This window comes from Dermacentor albipictus, chromosome 1, assembly GCF_038994185.2.
Source record: "Dermacentor albipictus isolate Rhodes 1998 colony chromosome 1, USDA_Dalb.pri_finalv2, whole genome shotgun sequence".
In the NCBI taxonomy this organism is placed as follows: Eukaryota; Metazoa; Arthropoda; class Arachnida; order Ixodida; family Ixodidae; genus Dermacentor; species Dermacentor albipictus.
Genome location: NC_091821.1, coordinates 309,304,736 through 309,325,566, shown reverse-complemented (window position 1 = coordinate 309,325,566; position 20,831 = coordinate 309,304,736). Strand labels below are relative to the sequence as shown.

The window sequence follows — 20,831 nt, the reverse complement described above, 5'->3', positions numbered from 1 at the left end:
TGGTCACACTTTATGGAGCATGGTTAGGATTACGTCAACTATTTTTCATTGCATGCCATGAACGAGCTAAAGAGTCGCCATACAGAGGCAGCAGCACCCAGTTAAAGTTATCCATGCTCTAGCAGCAACAGGTATAAAATTACTGAGAATGTGGTGCCGCCACAGTGGAACATTTGCTCCCATGCTCTTGGCCGGCATTAAAGATATAGGAGGCTATGGTTGAGCTCATAGTATCGGTATGTACAGTCTTTGTCAAAAATATAGGAGCTTCTCCGCACTTTCACCGTATTGTCTGTTCGCTGTGTGGTGCGGTTCCCGTGGCGCTCTTGACACTCCAGAACTCTGGTTGGTGAGTACGAGAGTCCTTTTCATTTCCCAAGGTATAGAACTTACGGCATACCATAGAAACTTTCCTAAACAGCCGGTAGTCAGCCTCACTGTTGCAGGCAATGTAGCCTATATATTGTCACGCGCAAAGGAGACCATTTATGACCCTTACGGATGAAGGGGACCGTTTACTTTAAGTCGCAAAGGTGAGCGCAAGAGCAGTCAGCTGGTTGATCCACTCAGCGTCGTTCTCTTCTTCCTTCCCCCACTCGGGTCCGCAAGCACGTTCACCGGTCTTCGTTTTCTTCATGCGTAACAATATGTTTGATAAAAACTGTACTTCTTGTAAGTCTTGCACAGTCTACTGAAATAAGACCTCTGCTTTGCAGGAGGCGTAGTTGTGGATAGTTGTGGATGGTTCGGTTAAATGTTTTTCACAGGGGCTCACTCTCTGAACATAATCGCATGTTGTGCTCTATCAGTGCTGTGCTGAACGGGCTGCAAAGAGCCACAACCCTGAGACTTGTTCTCAAAAGAAACTGTCTAGTGATGGGCCATGTGACAAGACATGCTGGCCATTCCTCCATAGAAAGGCAATTCAGAGTGACTATTGTCACTCTGTCACTCAGTGATTTTTTTTCTTGGCAAACTGTTTAGTGGTCACTTTCCACCATTGCCCTAGAAACCCTTGTTTGCTTGCAGAAGTTTCTGCATTTCTGTCCAAAGGTAGTGTGCTGGAAAACAAAACAAAAATAAAAAAATATTTCACAGGATGTATTTCGCAAAAAGAAATGTCCCAAGGGCACTTCTGTAATAGAAATAATCAGCATACAACTGTTATTTGGCTACTAAATGCCAAAACAGCCTTTTTGATGCTCTGGCCATGCAGTGAAGCTGTTCTTCGACTTCACCAGGCAAACATAAACTCTCCCTCTGTGGCAGCAAATGTTCATTCTTTGTTTTTTTTTTCCCCTGGACTTTATGCTCAACATAGCATAGCTTCCAGTTTCACCACTTCTGCATCCTCCTGTGTTGTTGCGGCGAACTTCTGGTACCCAATCCTGAGTAAGGTCTTCCTTACTGTCGAGCCCTGGCAGCTGCTGGAAGAGCTCAATTCTGAACAGCAACTGGCTGAAGCTGTTGTTTTCTGATCATAATAAGAACACATAGCCCTGCATGGTGGACATGTGGCAGACCTATTGAAGTGGGCTTGAAAGGAAAAAAGCCGCTCGCAGCAGAAACCTGAATTTACTGACATACAACCACCTACTTTTAATTTATTTTATTTATTTATTTTATTATTTACCCTTTAACCTACAGAAATATAGGGCATTCTTCCAATTGTCACCCTTCAATGTTGTGAACTAATAAGTGTGATACTGTAATGACATCCTTCAACTTACTGCTGATGCTGTAATCACAAAAGTCTATTGCTGATGCACTGTAATCACAAGCAGCATACCTGAGCTTCTCTGTATATTACTGCTGTCTTATACCATATATGTATAGTTGCACTTATATAGCATTGTGACATGTGTACTTGTTTGTCTTCATCAGGCGGCACGTTTCACTGCCTAACATATGTTATCGCACAGCGCAGGACGCGCCTGCATGTATCAGAAGTTTCTGGAACATTATTGATGCTTCCGTCCGTTGTCTGTGACCGAACCTTGTGTAATCTGATTGCATGTGTGCGCGACCAGAATAATGTGGAACTTTGTGGAAGGCACGCGGATCCCAGCGATTACTCTGGAACATTTGACGACTTATGTATAAAAGCCAATGTGCTTGACTCGCTGATCAGATTTTCGACGATCACCGAGTGTGTTGGCTGCTATCGTTGTTCTTTGAGTGTAGCCTCCTTTTGAGGGCATAAGTTCGCCCAATAAAACGCTAGTTTCTATAATGACAGTTTGGCTGCCTTCTTCACCGTCACTACTACGTGACAATTGTGCCATTTCAATGTATGAAACTGCGGCAGAGCTGTCATTCTGGACTAGACCCAAGGTGCTAAATATACCTGGTAGCGAAGCTTCCATTGAAGCCCACACATTCAAAACATGGTGGTTCGTCGGCAGTTCATGGGGCTTAGTGCCATCTGACTGATGAGCAGACACTTCCTACGGAAGACAAATAATGTGACGCCATATCTGTTAAGAACAGAAGCCACGTCATTTTTGTTTTCAAAGGCGTAAAATTTGTTTGGTGGCCTGCCATTAGAGCTGTATTTCCAAATACCCTGCAATTTGACTCTATGGCCATTTTGAGCTTTCACCGTGGAAAGCAATGCAGGCTAAGGTCAGTCGTACGGGTGTCACAATTGCACCCTTGCACAAAACATACTTTCTTTGGAGGCTGACCAAAGCTTTGGGCATATAGTGCTAGTCCCATCGTCGTACGCCAAGCCTGTCAGCCAGCGCAGCTGCACAAAAACAGCTAGAGTAGACAATTATCTGGGGGTCATAACTCTCTACTTTTGACTGAACAAGTTAAAGAATGAAACTACCAGCGCCACCAAATTCAGACAAATGTTGACAAGCAAAACAAAACAACGAAGAGTGTAGAAGGGGCGTGTTGTAACAGGTGAACTTGAAGGTGACTGTCCAAGCTATAGGTATGAAGTGTGGTGCCTGGACTTCACACATGTTACAGGGGGAGAACCAGATGTTGACGGACTTTGTGAGTTTCTACTCGCTACCATCCACAGTGATGCACCACACGGTACACAAGGTGCTGCGGGCAGCCTACGCTTTCTACAGTGTGGCCACCTCTGTCCCCCTGGTAGACCTCATGCAGGATGCCCTCGTCATCACCAAGACTGTGAGTAGTATTGCTTGTTTTCAATACTGCTGCTCTCACTTCGATGGAGCGTAGCAGCTGGGTATAACAAACACATAAAAAATATATAAAATAAATGGGTCACAAATGGATTAATGTACAACCAAGTCCATTCAACGAAAGTAGGGGGACGGCTGTAGAAATGCTTAAAAAAATGTCATAAATGCCTTTCAAATATCATTAAATGCATCTGGCATCCATTTCGTTTGAGTAGGTGGTGTTATGCAGGCAGCCTTGATGGCCATTGGGGTAATGACTGATCTTTCCATGCTAATAGTCATTGCATGAGCTTCTTGGGCACTCTGCTGTCTTCACAGCTTTTTGCTGTCCTTAGTTTTGAGCCGACACCTAATTGAAGTTCTGAGGCCTGGTAAATTATTAAGTTGAAAGCCTTTCTAGGCTCATGGTGAAGTTTGTGTCAGCAAACCTGACCACCGGAAGCGCTGAAGCGTCTTCATGCCATATGAAGAGAGGTTAAAGAATGAAAAATGATTGATAGTGACAGTTAAAGGAATGATAATGTTATAATAGACATTGGTAGAGGTTAATGACTAGTAATGATTAACAATGACTACTAACGACTCTGAAATGACCTATATGTCTAACGGTGGCTTGTAATGACCACAATTGATTAGAAATGACTACTAATGACTTGTAATCACTACCAATGACTACAAAATAACCAACATGTCTAACGATGGCTTGTAATGACCACAATTAATTACAGATGACTAAAAATGCTACTAGTGAGCAGTAATGACTAACAATGACTGAAATGATTTGTAATGACTACGAAATGACCAATATGTCTAACGACAACTTGTAACAACTAAAATTGATTCGAAATCATTAAAAATGCTTAGTAATGACCAGTAATGCCTAATAATGACTGAAACTACTTTTAATGACTACTAATGACGCATTGTAACGACCACAATTGATTAGAAATGACTAAAAATGCTTAGTAATAATCAGTAATGACAAATATTGACCGAAATGACTAGGAAATGACCAATATGACAAATTGTATTTGAGTAGGCTTTTGCCGTTCACCTCTTAAGAGAGATCTTAAGAGACCCTGCAATTATTTTGGAATGGGTTCACTGTGTGCATTAGTTACAAACTGTAAATGGGTTGATCGCGTGCGATTCTCGTGGCTTGTTTCAGGCATAGCATGGCTAATGCGAAGAATTAGCCCAATAACAGACACATGCACTGCAAGAGTAAGGGAAGACAAGCGCTATTTACAACTGCTCAATGCTGTAGTAGGAAGGGTATTAAATATACCGTTAAACCTCAATATTATGAAGTAGGTAAAATTGGCAATTGGCATCATAATATTGAAATTTTGTTGGATAGAATTTCAACCTTTTGTGTAAATAAGTGCAGTTGCCGATCAACTTTTCTTATGCAGAATGGGGCCGCAGAAGTTTCTAAATTATCAGGAAGTTGAAAAAAGTAAATTTGAATATGAAAACAGTTCATTTTGATGAATTTAGAAGTCGGTGGTGAGTGATATTGTTTTATGCCACGTCGACGATATCTTCACATCGGCAGTACCAATTAAGCGAAGCCAATCACGTTCTCATGTGCACTCTGCCCTCACGGCTGATAGCGTCACTGGCCAGCAGGGGGGAGCGAATGCTTCGTCCGCCTCTCACTTTAGCGGGTCGCCAAAACTCTATATTATGCAACCTCCAATACTAAACTCGCGGTAAGACAGCCTACATGATGCCACGCCATCCCAGCGCACCCACTCTTTGCATACGAGGCAGATCATGTCTAAAGCAGGGTGTGCAGCTGTGTATGTACTCAGCCGTGCTTACAGCCACAGCCAAGACATGCGCCAGAAATCGCAACCATCTACCTCTGCAGAAGTTTTCATTTGTTGTCTCGGCATTCCTTTGCAGCAGAAGCGAAATTTCATTAAATTGAGGTTCTAAATACATGGTGTTCTGTGTCCAAGAGGTTATGAAAAGTTAAATAGCACTTCATTATTTCAAAAATTTCGTTATATTAAGGGTTAACTGCATAAGTGGAACGTCGTTAATTTGAACCTGCTTAATTAAAACTGGTGGCTTATTTGAACTGAGACTGTGTTACTGTCATGTATACTATTTCAATGTGTGAAAACTGCTGGTAATTAGAACACATAAGCATTCGCTTAATTCAAACATACCGCACTCGCAATGCCAACCATGCTCTCAGCAGCATGCCAACTCATGCGGCAGCACCTCCATCTCTGCAATGCGACCACACGCCTTCTGCTTCTCCCGTCTCTTGTTGCAAGAACCATATTTTGCCAAGAATAACTCTCACTGGAGATTGAAAATTTTAACCACATTCACATGCGAATTTGGCCTTGAGGTGCAGCTTCACAGCAGTAAAAATTTTGCTCAGAAGTGTGGCTTCACAGCAGCATGTGTCGCACTACCGTGTAGACACACTTCCAGAACTTGTCGTCTGTGTTAGCACCATGAACATTTGCATTGTGTTGTGTGTGCTTCCTGTGAAATTTCTGGGTTCGTTAAGGTAATGGACAGAGAAAGAAGAAAGTGCCAGGAGTAAAGGCAAGTGCAGTGAAGGCCACCTTGCTGAAGGCTTGCTAATTGGACTTGCCCTCCATGCACCGAGTGCCAGTCTATGGGGATAGAGGCAGCACGCGCATGCTGTTGCATGTAGTCTGAACACTTCAGATTGCAGGGAAGCCTCTTAGCATTATCCAAGAGTTTCAATACTCACGATTCTGAACAATTCTTCTGACTCGAGGTAGGGGGACTGATGCAAGTGATGGCTGTTCTGAATGAGCCTTGTGGAGGAGGGCCAATGTTGTTACTAAGAGGTGTCAGTTCCTTTGTCATTGTACAGGGAAGATAACTCCTGCTGACTAATCTGCACTCGTTCATTGAAGATGTATGTGAATTTGTTGTTTTGATTTTGGTAAAACATTTTACTTGGCTTTTACGGTGTTTGTGTACCACTAAAACAATCTGAAGTGCAGTAGTATCAGACTTCTTTTGTTTAATGAACATGACAGTCTATCTGCATCTGGCATCGGTCTGTTCCCTTGTTTCATTACTTCATTATCATGGTACTCCAGATAGTTGAAGCCAGTTTTCTCATATAGTTCTCATATGTATAGTTTGCTGGGTGTGTAAGTACAAATGTAAAACATGCATATATCAAATAATTTAATATCTATCTACTTGTTTACTTTTTCTTCCACAGACTCTACGCACACTTTATATTTCACTTTGTTACTTTGTTTAGAAATAAGAAAATATTCTATATTTAATTTTATATTCGGAGTTAGTTTTTCTCAGATGCAGTCAGCGACCAATTTTTTGCACTTGCCCGATAATTTGGACGGCTTCGAGACACCACCACGTACCCCTAAGAGTCATGTACAAGAATGTCTGAAATTTCGGATCCAAGAACCCTTCGCCATCCTATTTTCCGGACTTTTTGCCGTGACCGCAGGCCCGAAGCGGCATTAATCAAAGCCACCGCCGCCACCATTTTCATTATCTTGCCGCCTCGAACCGGTGCTCTTGTACGCACATATGCTGGTGGCCATAGCCATTACTGCGGCAATGCTAAACATGCCTGCTTCAACATTCAGTATTAACCTTCTTACCGTTCGGTGCCATGTTTTTCATTGAAAGAATTCGCCACTGTCAGCAATGGTACCGACTTCGCCTTTGTAATTCTCACCAATGGCTTCGAAGCACAGTTCTGGTTCCTGGAAGTCAGCTGTGGAAATTTGAGCCAAGGCATGTGTTCATTTTTTCAGACTGCCCAATATTTCGGACATTGACATTGACAATTAGAAAATTTCGATGTTCAAACACTCTGCTCCATGCCACAGATTGTCGAAGTACATTAATGCAAACACTGAAAGGGAAGTGCCCTTAGAGCTGCAGGCATTAAATTATATTAGTTTGGCCACATCAAAGTGAAATGTAGTCAAAGTCAACACAGCTTCTTGGGTATGTCAATACATTTCAAGGAGCACTAGCAGTGGTTTAAGTTATCAATTTACGTAACGCATGTGAAGCTGCAAGACAAGACAGTCAGGGCATTAAGCCAGGATAGCTTGGGAAAATCTTGAAAAATAATAATGATAAAGTGGTTGAACAAAGGAAGTCGCTGCATCCAATGTTTTGACAAGGAGACTTGTCTTCATTAAAGGAGCAACTGCTTGCCTTGGCAGCGTTTGACAGCTTACTCTCCCCTGCCTTCAATGGGAAAGCAAAATTAAGTGGCCATCTAAAGTCAGAGAAGTCTAGATGTTCAAGAAAAAGAGTGCTTAGTAGTGACAACAAGGGGTGAGGACGAAGGATGTGTATTGTTGCCTGTTCCTTTAAGAAGTGTGGTTGACAAAAATGGAAAAGAACCTTCATGTGTAACCAGGTGTTGTCAATATTGTGGGCCAGTTTTCCAAAAAAGAAGCGATAATCTTTTGTTCAACTGCTGTTGATCACTTCAAGTTTTACAGTGGAGATGTATATGGCTAGAGTACCATAGAATTTTTATGTCTGCATACAAACTATAATCATCAATGGCTCATACGCCCGTAAGCAAGCAAAAAATGCAATGGCTCATATCCCTGTAAGGCAAAGGCTACAAGCACTCAGCAAAGTGAAGCAAATAGTGCTTACATTCTTTCTAATCACGCATAGAACATAGAGAACAGAATGTTGAAAACGGTCATCATCAGTGGCTCATACCACCGTAAGCAATGGCTTACAAGCAAGCAAAAAATGCAATGCTCATAGCCCCGTAAGGTTCATGGCTACTCGCTGTGCGTAGGTTAGTTGCGATGACACTACCCCTGTGGTTGCCAGTGATTTCAACGTGTGTATGTCAGGACCCAAAAGGAAGCGGTTTACACATTTTATGTTGCAGACATATCCGTTGTGATGCTATACCGATCTGGCCCAACCAACCACCCAGCGGCATACATACATTGATTTGTAGTTGCGAATATGCCGATCAGTGTATATCATAGCGACCACAAAGCCATTGTGATTGTCGTTACTAAGTGACAATGAGTGATGCTAATAAAGTCTTTACTACAAGTTTTCTTACCGCAGTGTTTACAACTCCGCTGGTCCCCCACCTTTTCAGGGCAGAATGGCCTTAATTTTTTATCAGACCTTGTTGTCTTGTTAGCACAGAAAAAAAAAAATCAGCGGTAATTTAGTGTTAAGTGTGAGAGAAATGTGTTAGCATTATGCCACACTTCTTTGAGGTCCTGGATCTATGATCTAAACCATGTTCACCACATTGCAAAGTGTTCAGAAGCTCACTTGACACACGTCCTGCAATTGATGATAGACCAGAACAGACTATGTCAGTTGTATTACACATACACATACATGCGTGCACGTCCCCATCTCCCATTTTTCAGTTCTCCCATCACCTGTCTACCTCTACCACCTGACCGGCTTCCCACATTTCACACATACACACTTTTTTTTCCACTTTGACACTTGTACTGCTAAGGCATTAATAGTGGAACTTTTTAAAATATGTATGTGGTTGGCGTGATGCCTGTGTATCTAAAGGTGTATACAGTCTCTGCTTCTGTTTGTTGCCCTAGTTGGGAAACACAAAATTAGTTGAAATGCACAATATTTGTGTGAAATTATGAGTTAGAAATTGTCACTGGTGTGGACTACCTGGAAATATTCAGCAATAGTGTAGTCAACGATTGTGATTGAAAGCAAGCAACCTATAGACGACTTCCAGCATTGATATACAGTCAGTCCAATTTTTCTGACTGCCTGGGGACTGCAAAAACGTCCAAAAAATCGGACACTTCGAAAAAACTCATGCATGCCTTTTCCTGTCAAGGGCTAAAATCGTCACAGCCACCCCCAAAATAGCTCTGAAGGCCTGCTCATACTATGACAGGAAACGATGGGTGTGCACATGTATAATTAAGCAACAGATTCCATGTCCCATGACAGTGTCTTCTTCTCACTCTTTGTATGGCCCACCGCAATACATTGCTTAGCTTTACAGCTTATATTGCGGAGAAGCTGACTTTTGAGAATCGGCATTTTGCAATGCATTTTAAATCCTTTGCCATGCTTTTCACACATTGAAGCTATTGGTGAGGGTGATGAAGGAAGAATTGGTGCCGTTGCTGACAGCTGCAAATCCTTTCATTGAAAAACAGCACTGAGCAGCAGGAAGCAGCTGGTTGCAGAGTGCAGAACAGTGTAAAATGACTGCATGACCACATACCAAACATAAATTACTACAGTGGGAGTGGTGGCTATGGCTGCCAGCAGATTGGTGTACAAGTGTGCTGGTTAGGGGCTGCAAGGTAACCAAAACGGCAGTGGTGGTGGCTTCGATTAGTGCCATTTCAGACTTATTCACGACAAAAAGTCTCAAAAATCGGACGACAAAGGGTTTTAGCATCCAAAATTTCATACGTCTTTATGCATTGGCTCTATGCTGTACATGGCAGTGCCGCATAGGTGTCCTAATTATCGGGCATCGAAAAAATTGGTCGTTTACTGTTGATCCACTATAATGCATGAACAGTTTTGTCTTTCTAGTCGAAAAACTATTCTGCCAGCTTTTACAAGTCCAAATCTGTCCACAGTGATCATATTGCTGCTACTGTCAGATCAGAGGAATTGACTGTACAATGAAAAGCCTCCAAGTTACTACCTACTTAAGATTTTTGGAAGGAAGAAATGTGGAGCTTCCTTAGATGAGCTGTGGCACTGCAGTTGTGTCTTTAAAAAATTGTAACATAATGTTTCATCATGAATGCTGCTGCCTTTACAGAATGGCTATGATGTCTTCAATGCCCTGGACCTGATGGATAACAAAGAGTTCCTGGAGAAGCTCAAGTTTGGCATTGGAGATGGGAACCTCCAGTACTACCTCTACAACTGGAGGTGCCCCGAGATGGCTCCCAACAAGGTGGGGCTAACACAGATATGCTCAGAAATTTAGATTCCTTGTCCACATACGTTACCATACCGAATTTACTAATTGCATTTAAGGGGGGATATTGCTATTGAAATAATGTTTACCAGCCCTAAAAGACTTCAGTGCTGATTTCACATGTGCAATTAGTTTTGCTGTAGATCAATTAGTTCCTAAGGTAATAACATTTCACTTACATTTGTTTAACCCTTAGAGGTTCAAAATTTTTTACCACTCTCCGACACAAATCTGATATTCATGATTTGAATGTTACAAAATCACTCACGACCTCGACCCGAACAGAATGGACGCAAGACCAAGTACGACTCGCCATTCAAGATAAGCATGAAAATGCAACAGCACCCATGGCTGTTTCAAGTGTTTGATTGATCCGGGTAAAAATAATTTTAAATAACTGCCTATGCTGTTATTTCGTGGTCAGTCATCGAGGCGACCCTCACAGGCTCTAGAAATAGCAGTGTGGGTGATACCTTGTGATGAAAGTGCACAGAGACTGAACGCAGCCGGTCCTGCGAACGGAGAATTGTTTTCCGAATGCTTTCCAAACCCCTCGCATATATCGTATATATCAATGAGAAGTAAGGGGGCTGACCGAGGGGTCCGATTTTTATTAGTCATATCATAAGAAGCTAACAAACGCTGACACTAAGGACAACATAGGGGAAATTACTTGTGCTTAATAAATGAAAGGAAATGAAATCATTTTCATTTGTTTCATGTGTTTGTTGGCTTCTTATGATATGACTAATAAAAATCAGGCCCCTCGGTTAACCCCCTTACTTCTTGTTTATTACATAACGAGGGTCTCAAATGCAGCAGCATTGATGCTTTTAGGTAGCATGTGTGGGTTTATTGGCCGGTTGCCTTCACCCAAAAAAGATCATGTTCTCGTGATGCCTGCGGCAGGAAAAATGTTCCACATCCGCCAACGAAGTTTGCGAGTGGTGGCGCTGGCTAACACTTCCAGGGTTCTACTAGGAAATATAAATAACCAAATAATTGGATGGGGAAATGGCGCTGCAGTAGCTCAATTGGTAAAACATCTCGCGCGTAATGCGAAGGTTGTGGGATCGTTTCCCACCTGCGGCAAGTTGTTCTTTCATCCACTTTAATTTCCATTAATTTATCATTTCTTCATTTCATTTATTAAGCACAAGTAATTTCCCCTATGTTGTCCTTGGTGTCAGTGTTTGTCGGCTTCTTATGATATAACTGCGTGCGTGTGTGTGTGTGTGTGTGTGTGTGTGTGTGTGTGTGTGTGTGTGTGTGTGTGTGTGTGTGTGTGTGTGTGTGTGTGTGTGTGTGTGTGTGTGTGTGTAACCTTTAATAATAGTTGCACTTGAAGAAACTTCGAGTAACTTCAAAGAATTGTTCACTGGAGAGACGCCCTTATATAAGTATCTACAAGACTGAATTTATAGATTCGGCATACTTGATCAGGGTGTCTACCGACCGGGAAAACAGGGAATTCTCAGGGATATTGAATAGTCTGGAAATACTCCGGGAAAACCTGGGGAAAACTCAGGGAATTTCTGCTTCTATCAGGGAAAATGAGCAGTAATTTTATTGAAAAGGAACGAAAGTCACGGTAATGCTGGCTCGAGTAACAGACAGGAATCTAAACAAATCCTCTTTGACGCCATGTCGTCCGCTGGAGAAGTTGCCAGTGTACCGTCAATGACAGACTTTCCGGACGCCTGATAATTCGGACAGCTTTGCAGCACCACCACGTCCCCCATAGAGTCAATGTATAAGAACATCTGAAATTTCGGACGCAAGAACCCTTCGCCGTCCCATTTTCCATACTTTCTGCTGTGACCATCGGTTTGAAAGGGCAATAATCAAAGCCACCATCATTGCCGCCACTTTGATTACCTTGCCGCCTTGAACCAGCACTCGCACACGGATCGGCTGGCAGCTGTAGCCACTGCTGCGGCAACGCTAGGCCTACCTGCTTCGACGCTTGCTGCTAAGCTTCTTGCCTTTCTGTGCCGTGTTTTTCATTGAAATGATTCGCCACTGTCAGCAGTGGCACCAACTCCACTTTGTGGCCCTCGCAATTTGCTTCGAAGCACGAAAAGCACGACGCATTGTGTAATGCCGGTTTTTAAAAGTCGAACTTTGCCTCAGTACAGCAATGTTACGTGGTGCAGGGTGTCTACCAACCGGGAAAGCCGTAGTCTGGAAAAAGTCGGGGAAAACTCAGGGAATTTGGGCCTCTATCAGGGAAAATTAGCGGCAATTTTATTGAAATGGTCGAAAGTCACGGTAATGCTGGCTCGAGTAGCAGACAGAAATCGTAATGAATCATCTTTGACGCCCTGTCGTTGGCAGGAGGAGTTGCCAGTGTACAGTCAACGAGCGACTTTCCGGATTCCCGATAATTTGGACAACTTCGCGGCGCCACCTCGTACCCCATAGTGTCAACGTATCAGAACGTGTGAAATTTCCGACGCAAGAACTCTTTGCCGTCCGATTTTCCGGACGTTTTGCCGCGACCGCAGGTCCGAAACGGCATTAATCAAAGGCGCCACCGCTGCCGTTTTGATTATTTCGCGGCCTCGAACCGGCACTCTCGCACACAGATCCGCTTGCACCCGTTTCCGCCACTGTGGCAACGCTAGGCCTAGCTGTTTCGACGTTCGCTATGAAGCTTCTTGCCATTGGGTGCCGAACTTTTTATTGAAAGAATTCGCTGCTGTCAGCAATGGCACGAACTCCACCTTTGTGGTCCTCGCGATTGGCTTAGAAACTTGGAAAACACGGTGCGTTGCATAATGCCAGTTCGTGAAAGTCAGCTTCGCCTCTGTAAAGAATGGTACTCGGTAAAGCTTACGGAAAGGAATTGCAGTGAAGCATAACAAGCGTGGGAAGGGGCTGTTGCCACGGAATACAGTATGTATATCCTAATTATACGCGCAGGCACTCGGCATTTCCTGTCACAGTACGAGCACAGGTATGCCTAATATATGTACCGACAGGCCTTCGGAAGCGTTTTCGAACGTGCCTGTGGCGGTTTGAGCCCCTAAGGGCAGTAAATGGCACGCATTTATTTTTTTCCAACTGGCCGATTTTTCGGACGTTCTCACGGCCCCTAGGGAGCTCGAAAAATCAGTCGTGGACTGTGCAACTGATCAAGATGCTTCAAATGGTCCTTGGGGCGAACGAGTGGCGGAAGGCGGACAAGAACAGAAGTGACCTACACATTGAGGAATAAACGAGAAAGGAAGCTTGTTGCCGCCATTTTGAAAGAGCTTGAGCACAAAAAGTATAGTTTTGGCTGATGCCAAGACGCAGGTGTCCCTCATCCAAACCAAAATACACCCTTTGAAGCAGTGCAACTCAACACTCGGGCGTCGTGCGCGGGCTGAGAGTATGTCAAGACTGTTGAGGTTGACTTACGAGCTGTTGAGAGAGAATCTCAATTGTGACAGAGTTCAGGCCTCATCCGACTGAGGTTGCTATCAGTTGATAGAAATAGCTCATATTAGAAAATATTTGCCTTTGTATGCATCTCCTTTTTATTCGTACGTATTTGATAATGTCCGACCCTATTTGCAATTTTTTTCGAAGACACTTTATTTGCTGTGCATTTTACTAACCCCTGCCTTCTATTCTCTTTTTGAAAAACATACATACTGCTCCTTAGTATTCAAATTGGATTCAGTTGCTTCTTTTTTTTCATGTGCTTACTAGAGAGTGACAGCATCAGGTGATATGGTTTCAGCCCGTCTTGATATAAAACATAGTTCTGCATCACTCAGGGAAATTTGCAATGGCACTCAGGAAAAACCTGGAAAACTCAGGGAATTTGGAAATGTCAACTTGGTAGACACCCTGATGAAGCATATGCGAAAGTATTGCGGTGACTCATAGCAAGAGTGGAAAGGAGCAATTGTCATAGGACACAGAATGTATACCTTAATTATACATGAGTGCACACACCACCTCCTGTCGCAGTATGAGCACCGATATGCCTAATAAGTGTACTGGCAGGCCTTCGGAGCTTTTTCGAGTGTGCCTGTGGTGATTGTAGCCCCTAAAGGGCCCCTCACCAATTTTATCCATTTTGAGCTGACAAGCGCCGTGCATACTATGCTTGCTAACGACCGCATCTGCCAAGTATTACATCGCCATGCGCCGCGGAAAGAGCAGAAATTTCAAATCGAACGCCGCCTGCCCTCCTCCTCGTGGGCACCGCTCTCCCAGCGGGATAGCCGACGTATATCGCACAAATACGCCTATGTACATCGTTCTGCTGTGATGTTGCTCGTAGTGACGCGTGACTTTGAGAATTATTCAAAGCAACATCTGTTATTTGTGTAATCTGTTGCTTCGACAGACGAATTAAAGTTTAGAGAAATAATAAAACACACAAACCAAATTCCTGCATGTTCTTGTTTTACTTCGCACCGCAGCAAGAGAGATGTAATTCCGTTTTGTCTGCTTCTTCCCACGTTGTGCAGTTGCGAGCGCTGACAACGAAAGTATGTCATTTTTTAGCATGTTCCATCACGCGATCATGCTCTATGAACTGCTTGTGTCTGCGTCAGATAGTGCCTCGGTATTCGCATAGCACTGGCTTATACCGCTAGTCAGGTGTTCTCATGTGCAGCTTGCAAAATAGTGTGCTGTCCTTGAACTCCGGTATGGGAGAACTCGGGGAAGGAATTTCGCTTGCGGAGGCTAAATGGGAAAAGTGGAGAAAGTGTCTCTCTTGGTACTGGCCCTTGCCTCCTGAAATCATGGGTTCGCGGCACTTAAATATTTCTATCTCGGCTATTAATGAACCAACTTGAAAAATTCTTCCGGCAGAGCACTGCCTAGAGGGCACGTAACAACTTCCAGCGTGTGCGCCTCATGCACCGCCTATAGAGGCACCACTGATGGCCACCTAGCGGGAGTTTCCAACAGTACGTGCGGGAACAGTAGCAGACGACAAACCTTTTGCAGCAAGGATGGCTGAAGTTCGCGGCTCCAATTTCTCTTTTGTTCGGGTGCCAGACTGCTTTTTCTGCAGTGACAGCTGTAGGGAAGACGCTGACCTCGGTGGGAGCGGGTATGAACACGATGTTACCGCTGTTTGGGACAACATGGTCCACATACATGCCAGGTGCATCGGGCAGGCAAACGTCATGAACCACATTTACATGAAGTGGAGCTTGTGTTAACTAGCCAATAAATTCCGTTGAGTAATGCGATGTGGGTAGGGTTTTTTTTTTTTATTTACCATTGCCGTAATGCTACTTCTGTACCTCAGTAAGCAGTAAGTAAGCACCCATCGCTAGTGCAGACTTATATCAAACAAATCCGCACGGTGCAATGTCTGCATATGCCGTTGTGATTTTTCTGCCGATGAATACGTGTGACATCGCCAAATAAGTGCAGTCAAAGTCACCTCAACAAAAGTAATTGCGAATGAATTGATGGAAACGCGTACACTACTCAACGAAGTCACTAAACGCAATGGTTATTAAAAGTGCGTGTTAGCACTGTATCGCCGATGCAATTCTGTTGCATACGCCAATGAACAGCATACACTGCTGTTCTTGCACTTTTAAATTCCCTAAGGGAGCTGCTTGGAAGCGTACAAAGATAAAGTCTGACTAACTTTTCAGTATTTTTTTTTATTATTATTATCTTACGAGAGAGAGGTGCCACGTTTAAAGGTAGAGCAGCGCTAGTCAAAGTAGATGAGTGCTGGCGGCAAGGCCGGGTTTAGTCCTCTGCAGCGAAAGCATAATAAGAAAGAATTCAGTTGAGTACAAAATTCACATGTAAGATGGGACTATGTTGTGAAACAAACAAATCACTCGGCGTGTTAAGTCTGATTGGACAGCATCGAAATGTGGTGACTTCCCAAACGTGACGCAAGCTTTTGAGCGAAAAATGGAACAAAAATACCATATGCAGCAACTGTTTGCAATTCTTGCCCTAAACCAACTCTTTTCTAAACACATTTCCCAAAAAACCACAATATTTAAGATGCCCTCGAACAAAAAAATTAAAGCTGTTGCATTATTATAAAGAATAAAGCACTTGCTTGGTATCATTCTGATAAGACACAGCTTGATTCATATCCTTTACAAATGAGGCAGGGTGAAAACCTCGCACCTCAAAAGAATCAGCAAGAGTTATGCATGAAGCAACCGCCAATAGTTAAACATGTGCGAAGCCACGCATAAAATAGATGTAAAAACAAGAAGTGCATGACAGCTGGTGTGAGGATTTACCGGGCCACATAAAACCAACAATTTCAGTTCTTGCAAACTTCAGTAGCTTTAACGTACAACACAATGCCCTCGTGTAGTCGTGCTGCCTAGCTAGTGCAACGCGGTAAAGAAGCGGGAAACAATATGAGCGGCAAACGGCATTCCGAACTTTAGCAAAATGCCTTTAAACCGCATGCTGCAGTGCAGACGAACTTCATCGCTTACGCGTCTAACTATGATCGAGTGGAAAAATACACAGACGCGAAAAAGGAAAGGATGAGAACAAGAAATTTCCCGCCGGAGCAACGATCCATTGCTACCGTTGATCCCGCTGATGAGGCTTTGCGGGGAATGATTAGAACCATATCACTGGCACGTTTTTGCCGGTATTTCAACACCTACAAATGCGAAGGAGGTTGCTTATTTTGGCCTGAAAAAGTGACTAAGACAGAGAAGCACGATCAACGATGCAGAAAGCTACTGCGTGCAGCTGGCTCCTTTCCCAAGTGCACTGCACAAGGCCGTCACTAGTGGCGCATATAGCTGCGCATGGCTGTCCATATGCGGGCAAGCACTGTATCTTGGAGGTAATCTTGGCAAGTGCAAAGGGTGAGCAGAGATAGTTTGTGCCTTCATGCTCATTTTGTTCCCACGCATCTAGTTTGGCAGTCGCGCATTGTCAAGTTTGAGGCGCAATGCGAAACGTTCGCTCGCGTTGCGACGAGCGTTCTTGGTCATTGAGTCATCTTTGCCTGAGCGTGCGAGACACCGATAAAACTACGAATTTTACTCCGTGTAGTTGTCTCTTTGATACCACCATCAACGCTTCGCCTTTCTGGCAAAACAGCAACTTTATTTTTTTTTTTCTTTTCAGGATCAATATCCGTATCCTTTTGCACTTTTGTTTTTAATTTGAGGGCACCATCAAAGGGCGGCTGCGAGCACTAAGTGCAGTAAGCCATGGTGTCTCAAAATTTACAGCACTGTGCGATGCCGAATTAATATCAAGTTCGGTGAATTTTACGGTCGAAATAACAAAAGTTTCGGCCCATAGAAATGCATGGGCGCTGGCTGGTACCTTTAATTGGAATTTAATTAACTGAAGTCTAATTAACGGAAGTTGACTCTACTTCTGTTAATTTAACTAAGGTAATCTGATGCAAACCAAAGGTACCGGTCAGCACCCATGCTATGGGGCCAAACTTTCGTTATTTCAATCTCAGTATTGGCGTTCGCCGGATAATTTGAACTTGACCAGTCAGCACACATGTGCCTTACCCCTATGGTGACCCCAGTAACGGCCCCTTTAGTAGTAGCATCTGTCTTGCTGAAGCTTAGGGGACAGTGAGTGCGTTCAACACACGTCATCGTCTGTCAAAAACGCCTATTTTTGGCCTCCCCTACGAGGATTTTCAAGCAATGACTGCCGCTCAGAATGTCGGATTACAGTATTTACCCAATTCTAACATGTCTTTTGAGAAAATTGGGTCGGAAATTGCAAAGTATGTATTGTGGCAAAGCTGACATTAGCACCCCTGCCGCTATTGTGCAGCGCATATGAAACCCTTGCTTATTTTTCTTGCCAAAGAAATGGTTGCATGTTAGATTTATACTTTGTTTAGGAGCGTTCATGTCATTTCTACCTAGTTTTCTACTTGCACCTGTAGAAAGTGGGTGTGCGTTGGGTTCTGGGGCATGTTAGAATCGGGCAAATACTGTAAATGAATCACTGGTATGTGATGACATTTTTTTCCTCATCTTGTTTAATTCGACCTGCCGGATAATTCGATCGATATTAAGAGGGAAGGTAGTTTGGGTGTGTTTATTATGCAAGTGCTTTCATTATGCAGGTAAATATGGCATTCTTGAAGAGCATTTGTTTATTTCTTGTACAGTCGGACCCGCATGAATGCATAAATATTCTTGAATATAATTTTTAATGTATTGACTTGTATATTCTAGCCCACTTGTAATGGCCTCACTTAGAAAGCACTCATTTAGTACAAACATTAATCTTCATTCTGAAAATTGTGCACTAAGCCTGTGGTAAGGCACCCATTTAAAAGTAGTTTATTAACTTCCTATCTCCACATATGTAATGCACACTCATTCATGTGACTGTCTCTTTTTTCTTGCAACATGTTTTTCAGATCGGACTTGTTCTGCAATGACCGTGTGGAGGCTAGCGCCGAGGGCATGGCAAATGCAAAAACTTAAGCGCGTGCACCGACTGCTGTGATAGCCACACCATGTCTTGTAGCAACTGTCTCATTTGGCTAACACCTGACTCAGTTGCCTTATCACAGCCTTTGCTTCTTCCTCATCGGAACTGTGTCCAAGGACTGCGGCTGGAAGTGGCACCGAAAGGAACATGGTTGCCTGCATGTGACGAGCTCTCAAGCGAAGCCCTCCTCCTTTCTTTCTACACTTTGTTTAGTCACCACTTGTGAAATGGCTTATGTGAATTGTGCTGGTATTGGCTTGTTGGTGCTTTTTTCTTTTGCACTTACTCATATAACTAATTCTGATGACATTTGGACCACTTTCCTGTTCAGTTTCAGCTGCTTTGGAAAAATGCATTCGTCCATGTTGTGAATGACTACGACCATGATTCCTCATGTTGTGGTGCCAGCTGTGAGAACATTGAAGGACACTGCTGACACTGGCAGCATGCTCTGTTGTAATGCCACCCCGATTTCATGTGTTTTCTGTGGGACATCGAGCTCATGAGTGTCACCGACAATGGGACTGGCTTTGAGCCCAGGTGGCTCTATCTTTTACAGATGCAAGCCTCGAACAAGACTTTGAAAGGGGTGCTCTGGCTTTGTGAAACTTTCACTGTCGTCTTGCAATAGTGGTCACTGCTTTGACTGCAAAGCATTGATCATCGCTTGACGAGCAGGTTGTGCAATGCTGGTATGTACCATGTTACGGTTGTAGGCTGCACATTCTTGTTAGTAATATTTCTTTTTAATCAGGTTGCATGGAAGCAAAAAAATCATTGTTCTTTTTTAAGCCATACTAAATTGTAATTCCTGTAAAACATTGTCTTTTGCTATTTCTTCATTGGCACCATTCTGTGTTTGAAACTATGACCCTTTATTTTGGCATCCCAGATGTCATTACAGCCAGTCCTTTGTACTTTCTTTTTAGTTGACGTGTTGAATGGCATTCTTCTTTCTGGTGAGTTGTACATTTGTTGAAAGTAAGCATGTGCTGATGTGGCTGAACTTATCACTTGTTAGTTTAAAAGGCACTGTGTTACTGTCGCCTGGTTTCTTTTTTGCATGCCTGAGTGATAGCACCCAGTGTGGGAATGTGCTACCATATGGTTGCCGATGAAAACACTGTCTATAATATAATGATATTGTACGGGGTCGTGAAAGTGAAGGACTTTTTATCTTGAAGAGCACTTGCTGCATCTTCCAACTGTACGTGTTTGCAACAATGTATACACTACTTTGGTACTGAATGCAACGCCTAATTGGAGACGACAATTAAGCAGACATCAATAAAACCACCTGTCAACTTGCAGTTGTGTTTACTTCACAGAGTTCTCAGTGGCCATGTACAGTGAACATTTCAAGGATCACCATGTAAGTAAACTGACGCAAAAATATTGTCTTTTTCCTTTCCTTCATTACTTGGGTATCGACTACATGATGCTTGCATGTCATTTTGATTCCTAAGATATACAAACAACAGATATATTGTTTTAGTGTGACAGGTTTATGACATGCATCATCAAAATCGGATGTAGTGGTCATGTGGTGTTGGAAACTGCTGATATTCGCACCAGTCAGCCCTGTGCAGTGGTTGCAGGCCACAATGTGTTCCCTAAACCTCAGGATGTGTAGCAACATCAGCCACTTTTTCTTCCTTGACTCGGCGCTTCTCAGCATTCGACACAGGATATGCTTGGTCCTTTGCTGTCACTTCTCTGTGAACAAGGAGCACCCTGTTCTCTCCTGCACACCATCTCTCCTGTTATTCTGTTGAGTGCCTAATATGCCAGATGTTTGCGGTGTGTGGTCTGTGACCATGCTGCCACACCAGGCTAACACCTGGTGTCATTGGTTTGTGATGCCACATAATCAGTGCTGCTGGTTTCTGCAATCTAACGAGGAGTCCTCTACTTCGAGCTTAAAGCCATGCTGCACTCTGGCATGTGTGTAAATGTGTGAACCCTTGTTTGGCAAGAGTTGGTCTTATCTGGTGTAAGGCAGGAGTCAGATGTGCAGATAGACAAATAATAGCACATAATTTGCAATACCATCTCGTGTTGATCAATAGGGGTGGCTCTTCAGTTTCCGAAAGTTGTGGTGGTCTCGTATCTCGCAGGTGTACTGACCACCACAAGGCGGGTTCAAGCTTAGCGAGCCACAGTGCTGCATCAGCCATCACCTCGCGTACTCTAGTGTGCGCACTTGGGCCACAAAAATGGGGATACTGAGTGCTATGCACGCAAGAGAACGCAGT

At 43.4% G+C, this 20,831-nt stretch overlaps 1 protein-coding gene across 4 annotated transcripts in view; it reads left to right on the top strand.

Moving 5' to 3' along the window:
• The window catches only part of Nmt (N-myristoyl transferase), a 68,821-nt gene extending 48,935 nt beyond the window's left edge, over positions 1–19,886 (top strand). For all 4 annotated transcript variants that reach the window (XM_065438682.2, XM_065438681.2, XM_065438684.2 and 1 more), the window contains exons 11-13: positions 2,980–3,147; positions 9,976–10,113; positions 18,503–19,886. In XM_065438682.2, the coding sequence (XP_065294754.1) occupies positions 2,980–3,147; positions 9,976–10,113; positions 18,503–18,523 (327 nt within the window). In that variant the 3' untranslated portion in view covers positions 18,524–19,886. The remainder of the gene's footprint in view (positions 1–2,979; positions 3,148–9,975; positions 10,114–18,502) is intronic.
• The last annotated feature ends 945 nt before the right edge of the window (positions 19,887–20,831 follow it).